The sequence below is a fragment of the Pseudorasbora parva genome, chromosome 13, assembly GCF_024679245.1.
Source record: "Pseudorasbora parva isolate DD20220531a chromosome 13, ASM2467924v1, whole genome shotgun sequence".
Taxonomy (NCBI): domain Eukaryota; kingdom Metazoa; phylum Chordata; class Actinopteri; order Cypriniformes; family Gobionidae; genus Pseudorasbora; species Pseudorasbora parva.
Genome location: NC_090184.1, coordinates 32,800,645 through 32,824,658, shown reverse-complemented (window position 1 = coordinate 32,824,658; position 24,014 = coordinate 32,800,645). Strand labels below are relative to the sequence as shown.

Below are 24,014 nucleotides of genomic sequence, written 5' to 3'. Positions count from 1 at the left end.
AGAACAGAAAAAAAACATGAATGGTACCCCTTACGGCACCAGACAGTATATATATATATATTAATTCTGCTGGATTTCACCCAAGTATCATCCACCTGGTTCAGTGCACACATTAGATGTGTGACATGTGTTAGTGCGCCTCACTGGGCTGCACCGATGGCCCATGGGCACAGACACAGAACACAGACTGGTGCCTGTCCCTGACCAGTGATCACAAAAACACAGAACTATCCTAGAGCTGAAAGCTTATAAACAATCGCTAGAATTGTACTAAAAAGGACAAATGGTTCAGGCACTAAATGATGTCACTCTTCATGTCATATTTTAGGGGTAGGTTTAAGTTCTGGATTAGCTTAAATAGCTTTATTTAACAACAGTATCAGTGAGTCAGTGGGAGGTTCCCAGTTATATAGCTAGGTAAATGTATGCATGTGTGGGTTTGTCTACAGAAGTTAGACTAACATAAAACCTCCCTCTGGGAAAATTTTAAGATTTTGGAACTGACCATTATTGATTTAACCATCAAAATATGAGGAGTATGTTATATTGGGAAGAAAACAACACTAACTTTGTTAAGATATTTAAAAATAAATAAATAAAGGTAAACTTTATCATGCAAAAAATGCATAAAAAAACAAAACGTTCATGAAATAAATCATATGTTGTCTACAATATAATTTGTTTTTACTATTTTGTTGGTTCTCGCTTGTTTTTGAAAACAGCAGCCATTCTCTAGGAATGTACTCGATCTGCTTGTTAAGTTTGACATCACGCGTCACCATTTCCGGGTTCAAGCACCCTATCAGATACCAAAAGCAAACAACAAATGGTGGTAATATACTGTACACTCACAGTGTACTGTAATACTACTTTAATACTATACTAATATGATCGTAACTTATCTCCATAGCAAAATCTCAGTTGGCCAGAGAGTGGCTCGTCTTTTATAAATCTTTAAAATATTGGTGTCCGGTATGCCATGAGCACGGAAACGGTAGTGTACACTGTAACATTTTAAAAGCTTAGCTTAAAAGTGTGATATGAATAAAGAGTGCTGATAAACGGCTCTTCTCAATTGAAATGAATGGAGGCTTGGACCCGTAAACAGTATTCCCTACATCACGGCTTAAGAAGAGGATAAGCTTTGCGCATGTCTCTCTCTGCCCAAAATTTCCCTAAGCTGAGATTCATTCAACAGCTTTGAATGAGGTTTAGAATTTCCGTTAGGTTTTCAATGGAATGAAGGAAAGCCTTTATTGTGTGTTTGGGATCGTTATTGCATTAGAAATGACACATTCGATCTCCAAACAGATGCTCCATGCCTTGCAATACAATACATATAATAATACATATATACATACAGACACACACAAAATAAATGGCAAAAAATGTTGTGGTCTTTTAATGGTCTTAATTCTAAATCACAAATCACTGGTCAGGAAATTACCAAACAATTACACAAATACTGTAGATAAAGTTACTTAGCAATGAACAGCCTTCCACAACCGGCAGAAAGCTTTTTACAGGAAGAAGAGTCAGTGTTGTTTCACCAAAATGAACCATAGGGTTCAAATATGGACTCAAACCGGGCCAAAACATAAGTCCAATGAACTTGTTTCTAGAGCCACTTCTTATTTGTCTTTGCAAATTGGGCAGGAGCATTGGCTTGTTGAAAAACAACATCATATCATTCCTCTTCAGATAACTTTTCAACTGTGGAAAGCAAGTCATTCTACAATATTCTCAGGTACTCCAAAGCACTAAATGACTTTTCACAGTGAAGTAGCTCACCAATACCAGCAGCTAAAAAAGCTCTCCACACAAGACACCTCTTCCTCCACACTTCACTGTAGTAGAAATTCATTTATTATTATTTTTCTCACCAGATTTTTTAAGACACCGCTCTGGAACTTGCCATATTCTGCAAAAATACTTAATCCTGTCTTTGATGTTTTTCTGAGACAACAATTGCTTTTTAAGTAATGCATTTGCTAATTTCCTGACCAATAATTTGTGGTTAAGATAATTACAAAGCTTAGTGTTTAGCCATTTTGGGAGTGTCTCTTTGAGTGTGAGAGAGAGTATATATATAGCACTGTGTGTGTGTATGTGTGTGTGTGTGTGTGTCACTTACTTCATGCAGCGGGAATAGAGCTGGCAGCGTGCTACAGGCACTTTGATCACGCAAGAGGGGAATGCCAGTAGGAGGCTGTGACTGATGCGGTCCAGCGTGAGAGAGAGCAGCTGCCTGGCCTGAGGAGAGTCCATCCCACACCTGGAACACACACAGTCCAAATCAATTTGCAACAAATTAAAAGAGTGCAAGGAGAAAGTCAAACACAATTTAAACAGAGAACACACTCAAGCACAGTTTCATACAGAATGACCTTAATAAAGTCTTAACAGCCTAACACAGTCTGATAATGTTGATCTTAACTTGAGACATATACACACACCCTATATATACTATCCATTTAACACATTAGACAGTGGAGCTCACTTATGAAAGTTTGCTTGCAAGTTCATGAAAAAATTTCTACCAAGGCCATCTATCCATTAACATAGCAGCTTGTTATACGTGTCTAATGAACTGACACTAACTTTCATCCTTTGAATGAAAAACAGGATGAGGCGTAAAGGGCTTCAAACAGAAAACGCGTGTCGTATTAATGTGATATCATATTAATGTGTTGTCACGTTGTACTTGGCCGCAGTAACTAATCAGAATGATATCTGGGAGTCTGGCAGCCGCCCACTCCTCTGTGCTTTACACTTAATTGGCACTTACCACTTAGAGCGTCTCTCTCTCTTGCACCTGCCATGCTGGCTTGAAAGTGCATTTATTTGTATACATATACACGCATACATATGTTATAGAAACGTTTGCAATAATGGCCTCAATAGCTGAAAAATCATTAGTATTTTATGCATCGGATCAGAGTAATGAGCCACACTTACCAAAGGACATGAGAAAGGAGATCAAGCTCACTTCAAAAAGTCATTTTCCTTATCAGTATTTTAGTCTTGTTTTACAGAAAAAAAATAATCTAAAAAGCTGTAAAAACAGATTAATTTACTTGAGAAACAAAAGACTAGAAAAAAAGGAGAAAAAAAATCGATGTTGAAAATATAAAAAACAACATAATTACATTATATGGCAATACATTAATTTGCATGTATGTACACATATGCACAGAATTATAATAAAGATAATTCATCTCAGTAAATGAACACATTTAATTGACAGCCCTAGTTGAAAAATGCGTAGTGAGAGAGAGGAAAAAAATAAATGAATGAATGAATCACCAGTCGTACAGCTCCTTTTTTAGGCAGCCAAAACAAGTAACGAAAGAAGGAGACAGGAAGAGAACAGAGAGAGGGTGAGATAAAGAGGTGCCACTGGCATGTTTAAACTGATGTAAGAAGAAAAAAGCTGGCTCTCTTGACACATGTGAGTAGGAGAGTGAAACAGAAGACGTAAGAGCTGAATATGAACCACTGCTATAGTTAGATCACAGAAAACAAGCGAGAAAAAGACTATTAGATAGACAAAAGCCAGACAACTTACACTGAGGATACAAAGACAGCAAGATATAAAGGAAAGTGTTTGCAAAAAGAGACTGACATCAATTAACACTCAAGTCCACCATCCTAATTGTGTCATTGTTACAGTGTCTTGATCAATATGGATGATGACATGGGCGTTTTTGTGCAGTCTCCATCGGTCGCGGCCTCTATGACCCTGTGCGTGTCAAACGATTTACCTCTTTACTGCTGTGTGATGAGAGATGGCAGAGGTTATGCAAGGCCAGCATGATCGGAGCCTGATCTGATTACTCCATCTACACGCCTCTGATTAGCTGGTTTCCCGCTGCACTAGACAAAGCTAGCACTGTTAAAGCCGCCATTCTCATCACACACACACTCCTGCTCAAATATATTGCATGGAAATTGAGCGATTCATGCTGATTCATATTTTACCAAGTGTTTGTTTTTGTTTAGCTAATTCTGTGTTTGGAAATGAACCCCCTGCATACAGGTTCACCTGATTTAGAGCATATGTTTTTGCTTTAGATATAAAAAAGTTTCTCGGTTTTTTAATAGGTGGTATAGAGAGTGCGAAAGTGAGGAGAAAAAGAATAAACAACATTTAGTCTGGATGAAGATGCAATTAGCACTATATCCACGGAAAATGAGTGTTGCTTGCAAAATCCTACCACCTTCAGCAAGAAATAATGACCAGTTAACACCCCATCTGTTTGCATGCAGTAACTTGTGATTCTCCACCACTATATTATCACAAAAGGCCGCGTTTCAATATTAACCTCTACCTGTCTGGGTTGTAACCTTCCAGTTCCTCGAGAAACACATTGCTGGTCGTCACAGTGTTATCCCTGTTAGGGGTTACGAGGAATTTGAGGATGGTCCCTCGGCTGGAACCCAGGAAAAGGACCGTCTGGTTGCCATAGGGACCGGCGTTTGTGTCCACCACCATTTTGTTGAGCTGATATCTGAAAGCAACAGAAGACAACTTCATTCATTCTGGAATGAGACCGAGTGGAAGAGAGGCATTAAATTGTAAACCAAAACCCGCTGCCAAAATAACAAAACGCACAAATCCGAAAAGCAATTTGAATAGACAAGCTGGCATATCAAACCAAAACTGCTCTACTAGGGTGATTCAGCTTTCTAAAATAAGGCTTATCTCCTTGAGTGTTAAAAATGACACAAACAACTTGTCACCATAATCTTGTTGTGCCCCGTGGGATGCTGAGATACCCCAGCTACTGGAACCCCATAGTCTGAAGACTGAGATTAGACAGATACTAATAGTAGCAGACATCACAGGCTGGAAGAAAAGCACGACAATAATTTATTAACTAAATTTACTGCTTGTTATATGTTATTTTGCTTGAAAAATCCAGCTAAAATCTGCTTCTGCAGGTTGAAGGTGTTCATTTGCTGGAAGGTAGTCCAGGTGGTTGATAAACTACCAGGTGGTGTTGTTGAGCTCAACCTGATAGCTCATCTACAGCTAGTAGTCCACTTCAGATCAATGACAAACCTGATACTACGTTTCTTGTATGACCAATGTTGTTTTAACAGTGGTCTAGAATGCCTGAGAGAAAGTTGTCCTCACCTAACCATGGTCCTAACAATCCATGGTCTCTGACCAAGCGATGGGACGGCTTCATCCATCAGCGGGTGGGTCTTGACAAAAGTTAGCATATCATCGGGGAAAGAGTTGGAGGAGTTGAACTTCGAGCCTTGTATGGCACAACCACCCGGCCTGAGAAATTCACAAACACAGCACATTAGTATAAACTTTCTCGCTGCAGGTTGGCATTTGAGGACATAAAACACTCTCTAGAGTTGTAAATGTCATTTCATTTGGTACCTCGGTTTGGGCACAACCTCATCTGGAACAGGTGTCCATATCGACTCAGGCGATTTCTGCTCTTTAAATCTTCCATCAAACACTCCAGCCAGCTGTTCCATGTCGAAAGCACACACTGCAGAGCCAGGAATACTGAAAAACAAAACAAAAAAAAAACGGCATAATGTTTGCATTATGTGATACCCTCAGACCTGTTCTGTTTTCTTGATTCTGCTCTGTGGTGGAGGAGGCTTGCAACACCAAACGGATTTCATTTATCACAAAGATGTCAAAAACACATTAGTTGACAGCCTTGAATATATCCATACATGGGTGGACAGTCATTTCAAAGTAAATAGAGCAGAGAATATTGTCCAGAGCTGTCACAGGACGCCTTAGGTGACTGCAAGCTCTTCTATTCATTGACCTTTTCCTCCCACTGAGGATCTTTTCAAGAACGCAGCAATACAACAATGCAACAGTGATTACTGTCGGTTTCTCTAACAATAATACAAGTGGCTCAAAGGCCACATGATGAATCAGAATTCATCTTGACCAATACTGACCATGACCAATACTCGTATATAGACGTGCACAGGGTCATACACACAAAGACAAAACAACATTAGGGTAATGACACTAAAATAGTGTCACAGATGACACTAAAATAATGCAATAAAAATGAGCCACACAGAAAATGTAAAACAAAACATTTTAACCTGTCCTAGGAAATGTCCTTCTATTGTGTATTATTCATTTTTTAATTTAAAATTAAAGTGCATTAATTTACATATAATGTAAAATTACATATTGTATAATGCAAGGTTAAACCATTTGACCATAAATGGTAACATATCTTACACTAAAGTTGACCAATTAAAAGTTTATTTATAGTGCATATGACTGTATATCTTAAAGTGATTAAATTATATTTTTAGTCTGGAAATAATTACTATTGCTTAGACTTGGAATCAGGGATTTAAATGAACTCCTAACAATTAGTATCTTCAAGTTATGAACAATGAATCCCTTAAATTGTGTAATTAGTCTTCTTATTGCATCTCTTAAAGCCTCATGTTTCCTTCCTAAGCACCAGTGAAAATTTTCACCTTTTTAAATATTTGTCTATAAGTCCCTTGGCATGAAAAATGGATCTGTTTTTTATAGTCACTGTTAAAAAGGGTTCAAATATGTAGAACATTCTAGAAAGCCAAAGAATGTGCAGGACCTGGAGGATTTTTCTTAAAAATAGTGCTCAGTCTAACTGCTCAGGTCATGGTTATGTCAACTTTTAAACTGGTTCATGTGTAAATTAGGTAATTTGATCTTTTTTACTCTTAAAAATACATTCAAAAGGAGGTTTTCACAGCGCTGCCTAAAGATCCATTTTGGGTTCTCCAAACACACTTCCATTGAATAGCTCTCAAATGAACCATTGTTTCTTAGTGTGAAGAACAATTTCATAATTTAAAGAACTTTTCCCACTATATAAAACCTTTAGGACAATGGATAGGTCACATGGATGGATTTGTTCAAATAACTTTTATTTTTAAGAGTGTGAACTATGTAAACATTTGTGATGTGAAACATAACTTGAAATAACATGCAATTTTATGATCCTCCTTTCTTTGTAAAAATTAATAATATCTTGCATATTCTGCTAGAGGTAGGTAAACATGAGCAGAACTGTTGTAAATCCTACACATCTCAGTTTCTCCTTACATGCAATATCTCAAAATGTGTATAAAAATACATGAATGGAAACCCAAATAGTGATTGCATCTCTCTCCTCCTTCTGCAACACTGAGCTTCGTTCTCTAAACTGTCCTGAAGTGATTTGTGTCTGGTGAAGTGACAGCTTTCAGCACTTAAAGACTTCTTAAGAGAGAACAGAGTGTCATACAGGGCGAGTCAGTTCAGTTCTCGTTTACGCCCACTCACTCTCTTTCTCTACTTCCTCTTCATATTTCCTGGCACTGACATACTTTATAAGTACAAGACACAGCTGTATTTTCATGCATCCTTGACATAGGTGAGTCGTTCTCTCCCTCTCCATCGCTCTCTTGAGCTTAATAGCTCTTACAAACTTCTTGGTGCTAAAACTCATTTGCAGAACCTTCTGCTTTGAAAACAGACTGCACTCAGTAAGTTTGTCACCCAGGATTCTATGGGCTTCAACAAATGATTCGGAGAGAGTGGATGTCAGTGACACCCACGCTGACCTGGAAAAATCACCCATGGTGATCTGGGCTTTGTGGTCAGTGTAAAGCGTGCTTGAGGAGTATGGCTTGCTGGGATTGGAAGGGAATTAATGTGAGTGTCTGTAAAGCTCAGGGGCAGAAGCAAGGATAAACAGCTGTCTCCAATAGTATTGTGGGACACATCTGCCACATGTCCACTGGTTGCAGTGGGTTTTTATGTGCGTGTGTGAAAGCATAGGCCAGACAGGAGCTGAGAATGACCTACTGATTGACAGCGCCGAAAGGATTCAAACTGTTCAGCTTCAGCATTTAGGCAATTTTCTGACAAGACCTCATTAGGCTTATATCAGCCTGATCATCAGTGTCATCAGTCTGACACACTGCAGACCCTCCAACAGGCCTGACAGGTGAACTGAACTTGCAGCAGTGGCAGAACAAGGCGTTCTCTTTTTAAAACAGAATATCATAACTTGGCCATATACTATTTGTTTTTTATGCATTTTATTAATAGTTCAGTTTTTTTTTTACAGCCATAATTCCGTTTACATGGCAATTACCCGTAAAACCTCAATTTCTGCTAATGTATTTTCAGTGTTGGGGAGTAACGCTGTTTTCCAATTTCATTACAAAAATACATGGAACGGTAATCCATTACAGTAACTGAGAGAAAAAAAAAATCGGTGTAATTAAATTAGTTACTTATGAAAATGTTAACGATTACTAAGGTTTTTCAAAGGGGTGAATATTTTTTGTAAAAGGATATGTCACAGTATTCATGCTATCCTTCATTCAAGAGTTAGTAAACCATTCAAGTGTGATAAGATATAAAAATAAGAATTTAACTGGCGTGCATTTGTGAATCTGGTGTGTGACAGACACACACACTCTTGTGCACAGAGACAGCGCACGGCCGCATTGAGTTCTCTTTCGCTCTTGAATGGGCAAAAACACAAAAAAAGTATGTCAAAATGTCCTCTTTGTCGACTATCCTCGTAAGCACAGCCTTAAATTAGTTAAAGTCTTAAATGACCGTAAAGAGAGAGAAATGACCTTATTTTTATAATCAAAGAACAAAATACTTTTGTAGCTTTAATACAGATTAATCTATTTTATTTATATTTTATAAGTGTTTGATAAATGCATTCAATTTCTGTTTATTTCCTACCTGTTAGATAAATTATTTAAACATGCTACTGTATGTTGTTTCTATATTCATTTGGAGATTAAATATGAAATTACAACAAAATAGATTAAAAATGTAAATGCTAGGTGTGATAAATATTGATAACAGAAAAATTGTGTGATTAATTCGTTTTTTATTTATTTTATCAATTGACTGCACTAGTTGAAAAATATTAACTTGTTAATTTGCCTGTTTGATAAGCATGCACGATGCCTCTAGGCCAGGGGTTTTCAAACTTTATGATGCCAAGGACCCCCAAATATGATTAACTTTATGAGGGACCCCTTCCTAAAACCCATCTATATATTTTATGTATGAAAAAACATTTAAACTGTTAGATAAATAGCAAGTGTGACAGTATGAATGCAACATTGTTTCCAAACTTAAATTGGCTATATTGGATATAAACCTGAAGAAGAACTTTTTCAATGAAAAATTATTTGTATAAGCGACTTTCACAATAACTATGTAAGCTGCTCACGTACTGCGGTAAGAATATCGCCTTACAACCCCACAAAGCAAGATAAAGGGGACTATAGTGAGAAACTCCATAGAAAGATTCAAATCAATCTGGAAAGTATTTATATGGCAAACAAGGAGAGAAACAGTTAGAAATAGACTATCCATTTTTTGCTTTGTCTTTTAATTCTCTGCAATTTTCTGGGGACCCCTTAGAACCTTCTGGAGGACCCCTGGTGGTCCCCGGACCCCAGTTTGAAAACCCCATCTCTAGGCTTTTGATTTGCCAATTACATCAATTCACATTTGTGCTGAAGCTTTAGGCTAAAAACTGTCTGAGAGCTGCCACCATGGCAAGTGATAAAAATGAGCTCCAGGGCTGCCTGATTATTTAAAAACAAGTTAATCCAGAAATCAGAAAAGGGTGCAAATATAATAGTGCAAAATATGTTTGCCAACTATTAAAATGGTATCGACTGTGTTTTTTATGATTTTTAATCTGTATTTAACCTCAGAACAATATAAAAAGTGGTGGCTGTGCTTTAAAATGAAATGATTAGAATCTTAATTCAGGTGATAAAGGATTTTAAAAGACTGATAGCAATCAGCATGGAACACTACTATTGTAAGGTTTAAATGTTTAAAAATAGTAATTGAAATAGCTACACTATTATTACATTTTAAACAGGGTAACTTGTACTCTATAACCTATTACACATTTCCAAAATAACTTTTCCAACACTGTTTATCTTTAAAACTTTAAATGTAAATAATCAAATAAACTGGCGTATAGTTGACTTACCAGAATATTGAATAGGGACATCAATGTTAAAGATTTCTAATCAACCTATTTCCGCAGATTATTTTCCAAAAATGGTGAGTGCAAAACAAGCTAAATTTAAGAAGAGTCTTAAAGCTAAAAATATTAAGACTTGTTTTCAGAGATTCGTATTTAGTTTTACTGCACCAGCAGAATTTTCACTTGTTTATAACTATACTCATTAAAATATTCATGATGAAGATAAACTCTCTCAAAACAAGTCTTAATATTTTATGCAGTGTTGCTCTTTATCTTTATCTTGATTTTCATATATTTGAACTGAAGAAAAAAAACAACAGTAAGAATATAATTTTTTGCAGCACTGGCTATGGAAGGAGCATGAATTTTTTTTTTTCCATAAGATGAAAAGTTTGGAACAACATGAGGCTGTGTAAATGATGTCAGAATTATTATTTTTGAGTGAACTATCACTTTAAACAAATGTATACTATAAATATAATACAAAGATCAGTAATGGAAATGTGATTGAATTACTGTACTGTCTGCCAGTTTAAACAGAAAAGGTCCTCTGTGTCTCTTTCTGTATATCTCATCTTTGGAGCTCTGTCAAAATCCTTCTCCGTTGCTCCTGTTTTTCCTCTTCACCTTTGTTAGCCCTCTCTGTCTCCACTCTCTCTTTAAATATCCCTCAGCTGCCTCAGACCTGAGCATGTGACTCTCCAGCGGATTCGGGCCTTTTTCATTTCCCCCTTCAATCTGAACTCAGCATCATCCTCCTGCATCCACCCTGATCCACTGAGAGGATGATCTCACCTGCAGCCTCTCATTTACAACAATCTCACTCCCTCTCACCTGCCCTGCTTGGAGCCTCGGCCTCACACCTCGAAGCATCAGGAGCTCAAATGAGATGCAAACACCTCTCTCGCGCATGTTCTGTTTCTGTGAGAGACAAGCCGCTCTACTGAAGAGAGAATATTCTGAAAATCCTTACTATGCATAAAGCTTTTTTAATATTTTATTGGAACACATTTGATTCACCAAAGAATCAAATTCTTTTGAATGCTAGTGTACTTTCTAGGAATGATCCGAGTCATGTCTAGGGATAAAAATATCTAGGACACTTGGGAGGTGAGTTAAGTTTTATCTTGAACTTGTAAACAACCATCCTAAACTCCTAGCAACCACACAGCAAGCCCTGGAAATCATCCTCAACACCCTAGCACATGCGTTGACTCCATGAACTGTGGGGCTCGTGTGAGTGAAGCAAATTCCCCATTTTCTACTAGTCATGTGCACAAAAAAGTGAAACTATCTATGCATTAATGCTTTATACAGCAAGGTATAAAGGAGAGAAATAATGAATCCTTTTTTCCAATCTTGGTTTCTGGAAATGTTTTTTTTCCCATAAATTTCCTCCAGATGGAATTAAAAACATTATTCAATAGAGAATACAATAATAACCTAAACAAACCCCCTCCTTAAACTTTGAACGTTTGAGGGTCAGTAAAACCTTTATTAAAGGGGTGATCAATTGAGAAATCAACTTTCCCTTAAGCTTTTGATATATAAAAGGTCTTGGTAATCTAAGATTATCCTGTAAGTTTCAGAGCTGAAAATGTCCTTGTTAGTCAAAGAAAAGCTTTTATAGAAAGAAAACGCTCTTGTTCTTCTACTGACGTCAGTGCGTGACGAAACACCGCCTCTACAGAATAATAAGCGCGTGAAGTTCATTAGCCCCGCCTACCGACTCATGGGATCACGCAAGCAGCAGCAATAAACAAGCTGAAGAAGATAGCAAGACACTGCGCTATTACTGGTTGTGGAAGAACACAGTCGCTGCATAAGGTTCCCTCGGATCCTAATATTAGGAATGTGTGGTTAAACTTTATTTTTAATGAAGTTCCAGCTCACAGACATGTTCACTTAATTTCACTGTGGAATCGCTTGTAAACAAATCTCCGGTCGATGCTGGATTTGGATCTGACAGGAATGGTGCAACACACTTATGTGAGTAAAACGTGTTTTTATATATAATAGTACTGCATTGTTATAGATCGTTTTGCTTATGTGTACGTGTCTAACAGAGCATAACTTTAGCACGCTGGACTCAGACACGTATGGGCCAGGGCTCGCAAAGCCCGGCAGGCCGATGAATCTCTTAATATTCCGTTCTTGATGTATGCCATTCTCTCTACCTATTCGACATCTGAAGGGCGGCTGTGTGTGTGCGTTCGTGCTTGTATTGTCCGATCTTGCGGGCTATGTGTAATATAAAAAATAATAGTCCAATCAATCGTGGGTCGATGAGAAATAAATCATTGTGTTTGTTGTTTGATAAAGACGTTTACGAGCCCTGTGATCGAGAGAATCATTCTGGTTGATCCCTCCCCTCTCCTTCGTGAACTGAACTGACAGGGGACTGAGGGGAGCTTGAGCTCATTTAATATGCAAATCTTATCCAATCCTAGCCGTGGGCATTTACTTCCAAGTCTCCAGTGCGGCACGCCCATCAAAACCCAGCGTTTAGAAGAGAGCCTCAAAACCAGTGTAGAAAATAGCCTATTACTTATTAGTTATGATGTTTTTGAATGTAAAAACCACACAAACATCATTAGTTGACCTCAGACAACAGTATAAAAAAAATGAAAAAAGCCAGTTCATGACACCTTTAAAGGCAAAATATGTAAGGATTAAATTCTCCAAAAAACTCTAAAACAATGTTATAGAGTTTGTTGACTCATGTACTTACATTATTCCAAATGTTTCCAAGAATGTTTAAATCCAGAGAAATAAGCAATTTTAACCAAGACACGGACCATGTCCAGGCGTTGCCTATCAATGACATCATACCCACGTTACCCTTGATTTCCGTGGAAACACTAAAGATTCTTTAATATATTGTGTGATTTATTAGGCAGATGAGCATATATTCATCCCAAGAAAACTAATCATTGTTATATAGCTCAACACAGTGTTATAGCTTAAATCTTGATTTCTTGATTTGCTGCGAGTACCATGTTTACCATGCCTAATATCGATCTAGCTCACTGCAGTGTGCAACAAGGGTCTCATAGTAGCAAACATACAGAGAAGCATTACAATATAACGTTCAACACACTCAAATAATGCATCTAATATGATAAAACAGCGCTGCTTTACCCCACATATCGTCTGCGTAATAAAAGCTCCACGAAATCATGCCGTCATCAAGTTACACCTATTTTTTGAATAAGCGACCTTTATCAGTGAAAAATTTCATATTGTGGTTTTAAACAAGGGCACTTTAAATTAATCAAAAGTAACCATGAAGATTTTTATATATATAAAAAATTATATTTCATTTGAATTTTGAATTTTCTATTCATCAAAGATGCCTGAAAATTTCAACAAAAAAAAAGTTTCTTGAGAATCAAATCAGCATATTAGATTAGCATATTAAATCAGAATATTGATTTCTGAAGTAATAACTACTAAAAATTCAAGTTATGTAAATCAGAAATCAGTTCATTTAAATGCGAGTAATATTTCACAGTATTATTGTTTTTACTGTATTGTGATCAAATACATGCCATGGTGAGCATAAACATTACAAAATCTTACCAACACCAAATGTATCAACTGTATATGAAAATTAGAAGTACAAGACTACAGTACATAAGATTACAAATCAAGTTATTCATTCAAATCCCTATAAGTATGAGCAATAGTAATAGCAATGCTGGGCTTGCCTTATTTGGGAAGAACTACATGAATATTTAAAGTAAGATTTCGAATTTAAACTTGCTTATGTAAAAATAATCAGCATTTATGAGAAACCAGCAAAATGTTTAAAATCCTCAGAAGAGTCCTGTAACCACTCTTCATTCAGCATGAGTCACCACTTTCTAGACAATCTGCACTTTATTACCGTCCTTCCCATAATACTTATACCCATCTCAACCACATCCCAACATGCGATTCTCTCATTCCCATAGTCCTCCCCTGCTGCTGCATCTGCCACGCAATAACCGGTCCTGGCAATTTGTCTGAGAGCTCTTTAACAGACCACACATCCTCCCAGCAAGCTAGCGAAGCCCCCTGCGCTGTTTATAGAGGACTGCAGCTGCATACGGGAATGCTTTTACAGCTGGACGCTCCCTGCCACTGCACCTCGGTGCTCCAACTCTTACTGAGCCCGCCGTGGATCCATGCCCTCAGGATAAGAGGAGAGGAACCCTGACATGTAAGAGCCAGTTGATAAAACCGTTTTTAACTCTTGTGAAGGAGAGGTGGGGGGAAGACGTGGGCTATTATTGACCGCCTCACTCAGTCGTCCTTGAGTATCCCCCATCCCACATAGACTCATCCTTTATATTTTTTCTCTTCCCTTCTCGACTCCCCCAGAGCAGCCATTAGCAGGCTGAGATGTTATTAGACTTGGCATTTGCTGTGGTTTGGCCCCTGCTCTGACATAAATACACATTTGCATGCTGGGAGTCCTGCCCTTCTTCCATCATTCAGAGGGTGCTCTGTTGCTCTTCATTTGTCGCACACAGGTCTCATTAAATATTACCAATCATGCACGCTCTTACACACACTGAGGACATAGTTCAACAAGATATTAAACGAATCGGCTGATGTAGAGTCAGATTTGACTTTAAGTCATTATTCACTTTCACAAAAAAAATCATTGTAATCATTATAGATCATTACAATTAGATGGCCTTTGCAGTCATCTAATGCTCACTCAAAGTAAATATTTTAAAACATTAATGATTTAATAAATTTGTTAAACGTACTCTTAAAATATATAAAGCAAAAATATATATTTATCAAATTTAAAATATATATCACAATATTACTGAACAAATAAATGCAGCCTTGATGAGCATTCCATTTTTAAAATAACAATTTTTGGGTGAAAAAAAGCAGTCACTCAGACCTTGATCACTCACTCACACACACACACGCACACACACACGCACACACACACGCACACACACATACACACACACACACACTCACACACCAGCTATGTGCATACATGAACCATTTTCTCTCAATTTTCTCTTCTCTTCATTTCCTCTCATAGTAATGACTCTTTCAGCATCTTAACTCTCATCCTCTTGACAGTACTCCCTCTTTTTGCATTCTCACATTCTTTCCTGTAATTATTTCCAGCAAACTCTGTCAAAACATGCACTTGCTCCCTGATCCCAAAAATATATGTTTTGTTGTTGCTTTCCTCTCTAAGTGTGACATCTTGGTGACAGCCTGTCAGCATGTGTACATCTCCCCACGTCAATCCCATTCCTCATTCATACATCAATCTCCACCTCTCCCCCTCCCGTTCTCTCGCAGCGCCTCTCTACATGCCATTAAAACCTGCAATAATATTCCCTGCAGTGTCGCACCAGTGTTCTATATTCAGTGGTTTTTCACCAACAATCCCACAGGACGACCTAAACCCAGAGCGATTGTACCCGTTTCTCCCAATGCTCCGCTGTTGCCACCAGCCTGTGATATTTCCAGCTCAACTGTCTATCAATGAGGCTGCTAATGCACTATATTTGGGAGTTTATCTCTCGAGATTCAGTCTGGTTGGAATCGGGTGGTTCTTAGTCTTCTTTAGCCACACTTTCAGTGTAAAGGTCTACATCGCAGCTTATTCCATTCAAGGGCTGCCCACTTTGTCAGAAAGAGGTCACATATTCTATTCAATATGTAACAGGTTCTTTTCTTCCTTTTTTTCAAAACAGGGTGGATGTTTTTTTGTGTCATTCAAAAGTTTGAGGTCGGTAGGATTTGTTAATATTTTTGAAAGAAGCCTCTTATGCTCACCATGGCTGTATCCATTTGATAAAAAAAACTGTAATATTGTGAAATATAATTATACTAACTATTTTCTATTTGAATATTGTTTAAAATGTAATTTATTCCTCTGGTGGCAAAGCTGAATTTTCAGCATCATTACTCCAGTCTTCAGTCACATAATCCTTTAAAAATCATCTAATATGATGGTTTGGTGCTTCAGTAACATTACTTATAATCAATGTTAAAAACAGCTGGGCTGTTTAATATTTTTGTGAAAAAGGTGAAATTATATTATATACACGTTAGTTGACAGGAAGGGGAGGACATGCAGAATCAGCACGCAGAAGTAATATTAATGCTGTTTGTGTATGTATAATTTGTGCGCGAGAGAGTTAAGTGTATTAATGCAGGTGCCATGTTAGTTGTTAAAAAGCGGTTTCTAACAGTTCCAAAACCTAGTGAGCTGACTGATCGGCCACTGCCTAAACAGGCAACTACCTCCTAAGACATCCTCTTAACTATCACGTGTGTGTGTGTGTCCTTGTTTATATTACATTGTGGGGACCAAATGTCCCCATAAGGATAGTAAAATGATGAGATCACCTACATTGTGGGAACCAGCCAGCGGTTCCCACTTTTCAAAAGGCTTATAAATCAAACAGGATGAGTTTTTTGAGAAAGTAAAAATGCAGAATGTTTCCTGTGAGGGGTAGGTTTAGAGGTAGGGGCAGTGTAAGGGGATAGAATGTACAGTTTGTACAGTATAAAAACCATTACGACTATGGAGAGTCCCCACAAAGATAGTGAACCAGACGTGTGTGTGTGTGTGTATATATATATATATATATATATATATATATATATATATATATATATATATATATGTATGTATATTTTTATATATATAGTTATATATAAAACACTCACGATAGTTAAGAGGCTGTCTTAGTAGGCAGTTGCCTATTTAGACAGTCGGCAACAAGTCAGTTCACTAGGTTTTGGAACAGTAAAGTCATGTCATTATATATATATATATAATTCTGTCGTGAATAGAAAGTTCAAAAACAACTGAATTTACTTAATTACTGTCACTTACTGATTACAGTTGAATACACCCTTGCTGAATAAAAATCTGAATTTCTTTTTCTTTTCTTTTTTTAAATCTACTGACCCCAAACTTGTGAAAAGTAATTTACAGTATGTGCCATTAGGAGTTTCCAACAAAATCTTTCAAAGATTGATTCCTATCAAACGTTGGTAAATCCTGTGCTCTTTTGCAGAAAAGCTTATTGTAGGAGCCTAAAAACTTGAAAATACAACTTTTCGCAGTAGCAGATTGATACAGACCAGTGCACCCTGACTCTTGGAACTGGAAGCCAGCCAATCAGAAAGAAGCTAGTAATATCAGCCAGTCCTTGCCATTTTTGTGAGCAATATGCATCGTGGGTGGTTCTTTTCTCGTTTCTTGACTGCTGGTGAGAAACTGTTTTGTCAGTGCTTGTACGTAAAGGCTGTGACTCACCTGTTGGAGGGTGTGGAGAATACAGCGAGGATGATATCCCTGCCGTGCATGCGGATGATGGGACTGGTGGAATGCAGAAGGTTGAAGTAGAAGTGCGAGTCTCCCGGGATTGAGCAGTTCAGCCGAGCTTTCAGGAATGATGTCCACTGCTTTTCAAGGACACGCTGCGAACCGCCCAGATCGGTTTTGCACACGCGTGCAACACGAGAGACAACCACCTGAGGTCATAGAAAATGAAATTAACTTGCATATTAATTATGAATTTTAAGCATTTGATAATACACACATCAAACAGTACTGTACCCTTTCCAAAAAGCCCCAAATCTTTTAATCCTTGTGGATTTTAAGAAGATTTCGGAGAGTAGCTAGTCTGTGTAAAATGGGTAAGCTAATATAAATTCATTCATGAAAATGTCAGCATTCTCTAAAACGGTTTCGGCAAGTGATTTCAACAGAGCTGAATCCAAAGTACAGTGGGTTTTTGTTCTCCTCGAGGTCCAGCAGTATAAAATGCTTGCGCGAGCACAATTCTGTTCTTGCAGAAGTCTTGCATTGCTAATTCGCACATAAAAGGAACCCTTGTTAATCTGTCGATGTGTTTTTCTCAGTTTTCAGTAAATTATATTACGGATGGTATTTCAGTTGCCCTGAAAAACAACAACAGAAAAAAAACCTTCTGTGTGACTAAATTACACTCAAGACGGCTTTATAGGGTATGATTATTAAATTAAACATTCAGCACAAAAACAGGGAAAAGGTCATACTGCACTCTGACTGGAAATAGAGTAGATAGTATTGACATTTGAATAATATTGCCAGACTGGACAGTCGGTAACACAATTTCAGATTACTCTATTTTTTCCCTGATCTTTCTCCACCGATCCCACAGGAAGGTTTTACTCATATTTTCTCTTTTTTTATATTTATACTTTCGTCAGATGTTTCATCCAAACTAACTAACGTTGCATTCAAGATATTCATTTTATCATAAAACCAAGATATTGGTATCTTAAGCATGATGAACGAGACTAAAATTCCTTATGAGACAACAAAACAGAAAAAAGTTGATATATAAGAGTAAGGGTAAAGAGCTATCAAAAGAGTAAAGAGTAAAGAGATAAGAGTAAAGAGCTATCAAATGAATGTGAATATCATAGCCCAAATCCTTTGTTCTTGGGAGAACTGATACACTCTTTAAAAAAAAAGGTTCCAAAAGGGTTTTTTTGCAGGTGATGCCATGGAAGAACCATTGTGGGTTATCCAAAGAACCTTTCAGTGAACAAGGAACCATTTAATAAAATCTAAAGAACACTTTTCCCACTATAAATAACCTTTTGTCCAATGAAAAAGTCAAATGGATGTTAAGGGTTTCCATAGAACCATAAATGCCAATAAATAACTTTACATTTTAAGAGTGAATAGAAATAGAATATGCCTTCTGAGTGCAGACTGGCACTGTTTAGGTGTCTTATGAAGCTCTAGAAGAAACATGTGACAATAGTGGGGACTTTTTCTCATTATGAAAACCTGAGACTTGTGCTCTACCATCCTCTCACCTTCTCCAAGTAGTTGAACTCCATGGCCATCTCTCTGAAAAAGAAGTAGACATGCGGCCCCCATTCCACAGCATTCACAAAGTACGGCTCTGAAACAGAAAGATCAACCAGGACCAAACCATTAGAACTTCGTCTTTAGGACACTTTACTGCTCTCTCAGATCACATGATTTTCAGAAGCAGAACTATAGTGTTGAAGTACAGGCTGCTTTCCAATAGGGCCATTAGCTCATAAAAAATAAAAAAAGGAAAGTGAGGGCGTTTTGGGACAGGAAGTGACCCAGGACAGCAGGAGGGAGTTTGAGTCAGGACACAGATGTGCTTTCTGCTGCATCAGGTAGGGATCGCATCAGGCCACAGACCATAGGAGCAAAGGAAGATGGGAAGAGGGGGTGGAGTTTGGCATCAAGTTGGCTGCTGACTCAGATGTGGATCCTTAGAAAGCCTTATCGACCCTGACATTAATGCTCTACTTCAAAACGAGATGTCTACCCCAAAATGCAGTGACAACCTTAGTGAAAAATAAATCCAAGATGGAAGATGAGGAGAGATAAATGTTTTATTTTATTTGATAAAAATCTAATTAAATATTTCACTGATCTGTTTTATTGATACTTTATTTAATTTATGTAGTATTTCTTGCCTGAGCTGTTATATACATTGTATGCATATCATTAATTTAATAAAGTAATCAAATGTAAAATAACTGCATATTCCTCACTGTATAAATTAAATGTAGATTAATCCTTATTAAACCTACAAAAGTTATTCAGACTTGATTTGATTCAAGAGTTGATTTTTTTTATTAACATTAACGACACAGACTGTATATTGACTGATGTCGCTTTAAGACCTGATTCACTGACGAGGATCTGAAACGCATATGGTTCTCTCTTTAGGTTCATTTTAGACATTTTACCTAGACTGGGTAAACCCAGCCTAATCTGTCGATGATTTGATTTAACCCTGGAAAACCCGTACATTCATCTCTACTGCTTCTGTTACACTTTTGCGAGAACTAATCACAGACTGGCTTATCCACCTATTGGTGGGTTTAACACGATGACGGATAGAGAAGCAATGGGTCGTTGCCACTGATCTATATAGAGAATTTATATAATTTATATAGATCAGTGGTCGTTGCCTGTTGATCATGCCTCTTGTGGTCTGATTGGTTGAAGGACTATCGAATTGCATTGAGTCATTTGAATAATGTTCATTGATCACACCTCTTGTGCAGTAGAAAATACAGAGCAGACTCCCGAGACCAATGTTCAATCTTAAATTAAGCTTGGTCTGGTGATAGCCAGACAATCTTTTACCTCTTTTAAGACTGTGCTTACAAGGATACTTAGAACAACTAGCATTTTGTCATGATTTTGTTACGATGTTCACAGAGTCTTCACAGATAGTGAGATAGTAACGAGTTCTCTTTTGCGTCTTATCGCGTTTAAACCGGGAAATAACATACAAAATCATGACAAAATGCTTGTTTTCTTAGCATCCTTGTAAGAACAGTCTTAAAAGAGGTGCACATTTCGGGTGTGTGTTCACAGAGAGACACTTCTCAGACAGCGTGCCGAACAGTGTTCTCTTGAGATGTCATGGAACCCAAACAGCATAATCATATACTCTATCATATACTATGCTGCATTTATTTTGTACATTTTCAATGTGTGAACGAAAAAAAGAAATTAACACATAATTTTTGACAACCCTTATATATGTGTGTGTGTGTGTGTGTGTGTGTGTGTGTATATACACCATATACACATGTAATTAACACGGCGTGTGTGTGTGTGTGTGTGTGTGTGTGTGTGTGTGTGTGTGTGTGTGTGTGTGTGTGTATGCATGTATGTATGTATGTATGTATATATAGTAAAGAGATCTTTACTATATACACACACACATACACATACACACACACGATAGTTAAGAGGATGTCTTAGTAAGCAGTTGCCTATTTATGCAGTAGGTAATAAGTCAGCTCACTAGGTTTTGGAACAGTTAAGTCATGCAAGTGAAAAATGCTTTTTAACAACTAACATGACACCTGCATTAATACACTTAACTCTCTCTCTCTCTCTCGCACAAATTATACATACACAAACAGCATTAATATTAAATCCGCGTGCTGACTCTGCACGGCTTCCTGTCAACTAACATTTGACGTCTTCATTACCTCTAAACCATTTGGAGTCATGTTTCACCGTTCGCAGGGCAGGATTGTCCCCCAGACTCCTGTAGATCACGGCATCGATGGCCAGAAAATCAGTCACTGTGGCAGTGTAGAGATTCCCTTCTGTAAAAACAGCAAACAAACTATATAAAATATCTCTCAATAACAACATATAGAGATATATGTGGATATAATATAATATATAATTCCCTTTCTGCAGCAGAATATATATTTCATGTATCAGAGTTATGCACATTAGATGGTAAATTGATAAAATAACAGTAATTTTTAGTTGTTTATCTGCCTTGCCTTCTTTGATGGATCAGCGCTGCATTACAGACTAAAAATATGCTCTTAATATACTTTTGTCAGTGTAATGCATCTTCATATACGAAACATTTTTTTCCACAAAATTAATTTCCTTTAGGTTCGTCCAGGCAGGAAGCAGTATAGCCATAATGCCGTGCAGGGAATGTGCTAGACAGCATATGTGCATGATTAGAGTGAGAGATAGACATAAATATTGTTCATAGACCGACATGTAATTAAGTTAAAGAATAACAGCAGGGACATCAGCATTACCGTGCTGTATATCTATATATAGTCCTGCAATATGCAAGGACGGTTGTAAACATGCACGTTGTGTTAATGCAGAAGGCAATAGAATATGGTGACAGAGTCTCACCTGCAAAAAGGGCCACGTTGGCATGTTTCGGGTCATATGGACATCTAGCCATCCCACTGACGGTGTCACCCACCATCTCAAGTGTGTCTCCCTGCATACACACACACACATAAAACACATTCATTAATTAGAGACAAAATGCCCAATACACAGAAGGTAGGTGAAAAACTAATGCTATTAAAACAAATGTTATCCTCTGAAATGTAAAGTTAGCTATCACAAAAGCAGAAAGAGAGAAATAGCGAAGGAATAACAGAAGCAGAGTTAAAACATATGCACAAAATTTAATTTCAAAAACATCCACAGGCAATTTATAGCACAATTACAGTTCAAGCTGAAAATTACTCTCAGGCCATTAAAACTAACTATAAATAAACCTGTGCACTCTCTTTCTCTCTCTCTCTGTCTCTATCATACATTTCTGTCTCTAGAGAGCCTCTTAAACTCTTGACAGGTGTAATGTTGCATTACAGGTGTGCGATAATTCTTTTCATTACACAGATCTGAGACTGTTTCAGACCTAACAGACGGAATTTCTTCATGTCCTCAAGACTTTTGCATACACAAATTTCTATCCTTCTAATTCCCTTGATGGAAATAGCGGCAGGTGGTTGTCAAGATCGGAGACGCACAGATGTCGAAATTTTGATTTTACTGGTTTAGTGTCTGCAATTTTGCTCCTAAAAGCTGTTTTTCAAATTGCTACTAAACAGTGAATCGACTTAATGGAGGAAACAAAAATTTGCTAAAAAAGATCCCTAACTGCATCGCCAGGCATTCGGTGTTTTTACATTTTAATCCAACCCCTTAAAACGTTCAAAGAAGAGCATTTATTTGAAACCAGAATCATTTATAACATTTACATTTTTATTAAAAATAATAATATTAAAAATAAAAGTATATTAAACAAATTATATTAAAAACTGCACAATGCAAAAGTTTGGGGTCAATAAGATTTTTTGTTTTTCCAGGTTAGAATTGGATGATCAGAAGGCAGAGCAGATGGTTAGTAATTATGTGTTTTTCTGCTTTATCTAGTACGTTGTATATTATTAGTATGATTGGTTCAGAAGTCTGAGGTGCAGCCTTTATGGATGTGGTAAGTTGATGCCGCAGGTGGACCAGCAGCTAAGAAACTCCATTAAAAGGACTCACGTGCGCTGGGGGCGATAGTCACCGGCCAGATGGATGGAAGGCAACACACACACACACACACACTCAAGAGTCTAGGATTCAAACAACGTGCCCATTGAATGGCATTACCATTCTTTTCGAATAAACAACCATGCACAGAAAACCGCATCTAGTCTGATTAATGACAGCTCTCTGCTCTTGAGGTCATCAGAAACAGCTTGCTGCTTCTGGGCATATTGACGGGCAGGCAGGTGGAAAAACAAAGTATAAACAAACGGCAGGGGGGATTCTTTCTGCTTGGGGGTTGTGAAGTGATTCCCATCCAGGTCAAAAATGCGTAGCGACCCAATGAAGCCAGTGGTTTAGATCAGAAAGACGCTGCAAGCAGTGCTCTGAAATGAACTCCAAAGTTTTAAAGCAAAAAAGCCGTTAGGGAGAAAAAAAAGTTAATATGTGCGAGAAATGTAATGGGCTGTAGAGAATGAATAAAGTATGAAAATATTTAATGAGAAAACACAGAACCCAAAAGCATTGTCAAACCTTTGGGGTAATGGAAGCACAGAGGGTGTGGTGAGGTTCTGAAATAATACATTTTTGTGTAAGTGTGTTTCAAGTATGCAGTACTCACTGTATAATTGGCACATAACGGATTGAAGGCGTTGGTCCCGCAGATAAACAATCCGCCCTGCCGGCTGAGCAGAACTTTCATGTAGTTACGGCACTCATCCTAAAAAACAGAATAAAAAGCCGTTTGCCTCCTAAATCAAACTCTCTTGAACAAATTCCCCCTCAGAATGACATCACATTTCTCAGCACTTTCAATTTTATTCCAAGGATTGTTTGCATCTGTACAAACAATTCACTTGGCAAACCAGAGGCACGCCACAGTGATTCATTCGGCTAAACCTCGGTTCAATTGAATGCACATGTTTGAGCCCTGCACCTGTGAAGGGCTTTAAGAGATGTGAAATAGACATGGCTTATGTCATGCTCCCCCCACGTGTTGCCCCCCCCCCCACCCCCATCGGTGTACCCCGCGTGTGCCCGCCAGTGTGGCACCATTTGATGGGCAGCAACCTGTGGGCAATGGGGCCACATGATCACAGCAATCTGTTATCGGATGAAGAGGGAGAGTGAGGACGTTT

The 24,014-nt window shown here is 37.8% G+C and overlaps 1 protein-coding gene across 3 annotated transcripts in view; it reads right to left on the bottom strand.

Moving 5' to 3' along the window:
• Positions 1–24,014, bottom strand: part of sema6bb (sema domain, transmembrane domain (TM), and cytoplasmic domain, (semaphorin) 6Bb) — a 140,181-nt gene that overhangs the window by 20,631 nt on the left and 95,536 nt on the right. For all 3 annotated transcript variants that reach the window (XM_067414005.1, XM_067414003.1, XM_067414004.1), the window contains exons 6-14: positions 23,498–23,596; positions 21,736–21,826; positions 21,054–21,173; positions 18,873–18,961; positions 17,317–17,534; positions 5,399–5,530; positions 5,141–5,290; positions 4,332–4,511; positions 2,135–2,275 (exon numbers count right to left, since the gene is read on the bottom strand). In XM_067414005.1, the coding sequence (XP_067270106.1) occupies positions 2,135–2,275; positions 4,332–4,511; positions 5,141–5,290; positions 5,399–5,530; positions 17,317–17,534; positions 18,873–18,961; positions 21,054–21,173; positions 21,736–21,826; positions 23,498–23,596 (1,220 nt within the window). The remainder of the gene's footprint in view (positions 1–2,134; positions 2,276–4,331; positions 4,512–5,140; positions 5,291–5,398; positions 5,531–17,316; positions 17,535–18,872; positions 18,962–21,053; positions 21,174–21,735; positions 21,827–23,497; positions 23,597–24,014) is intronic.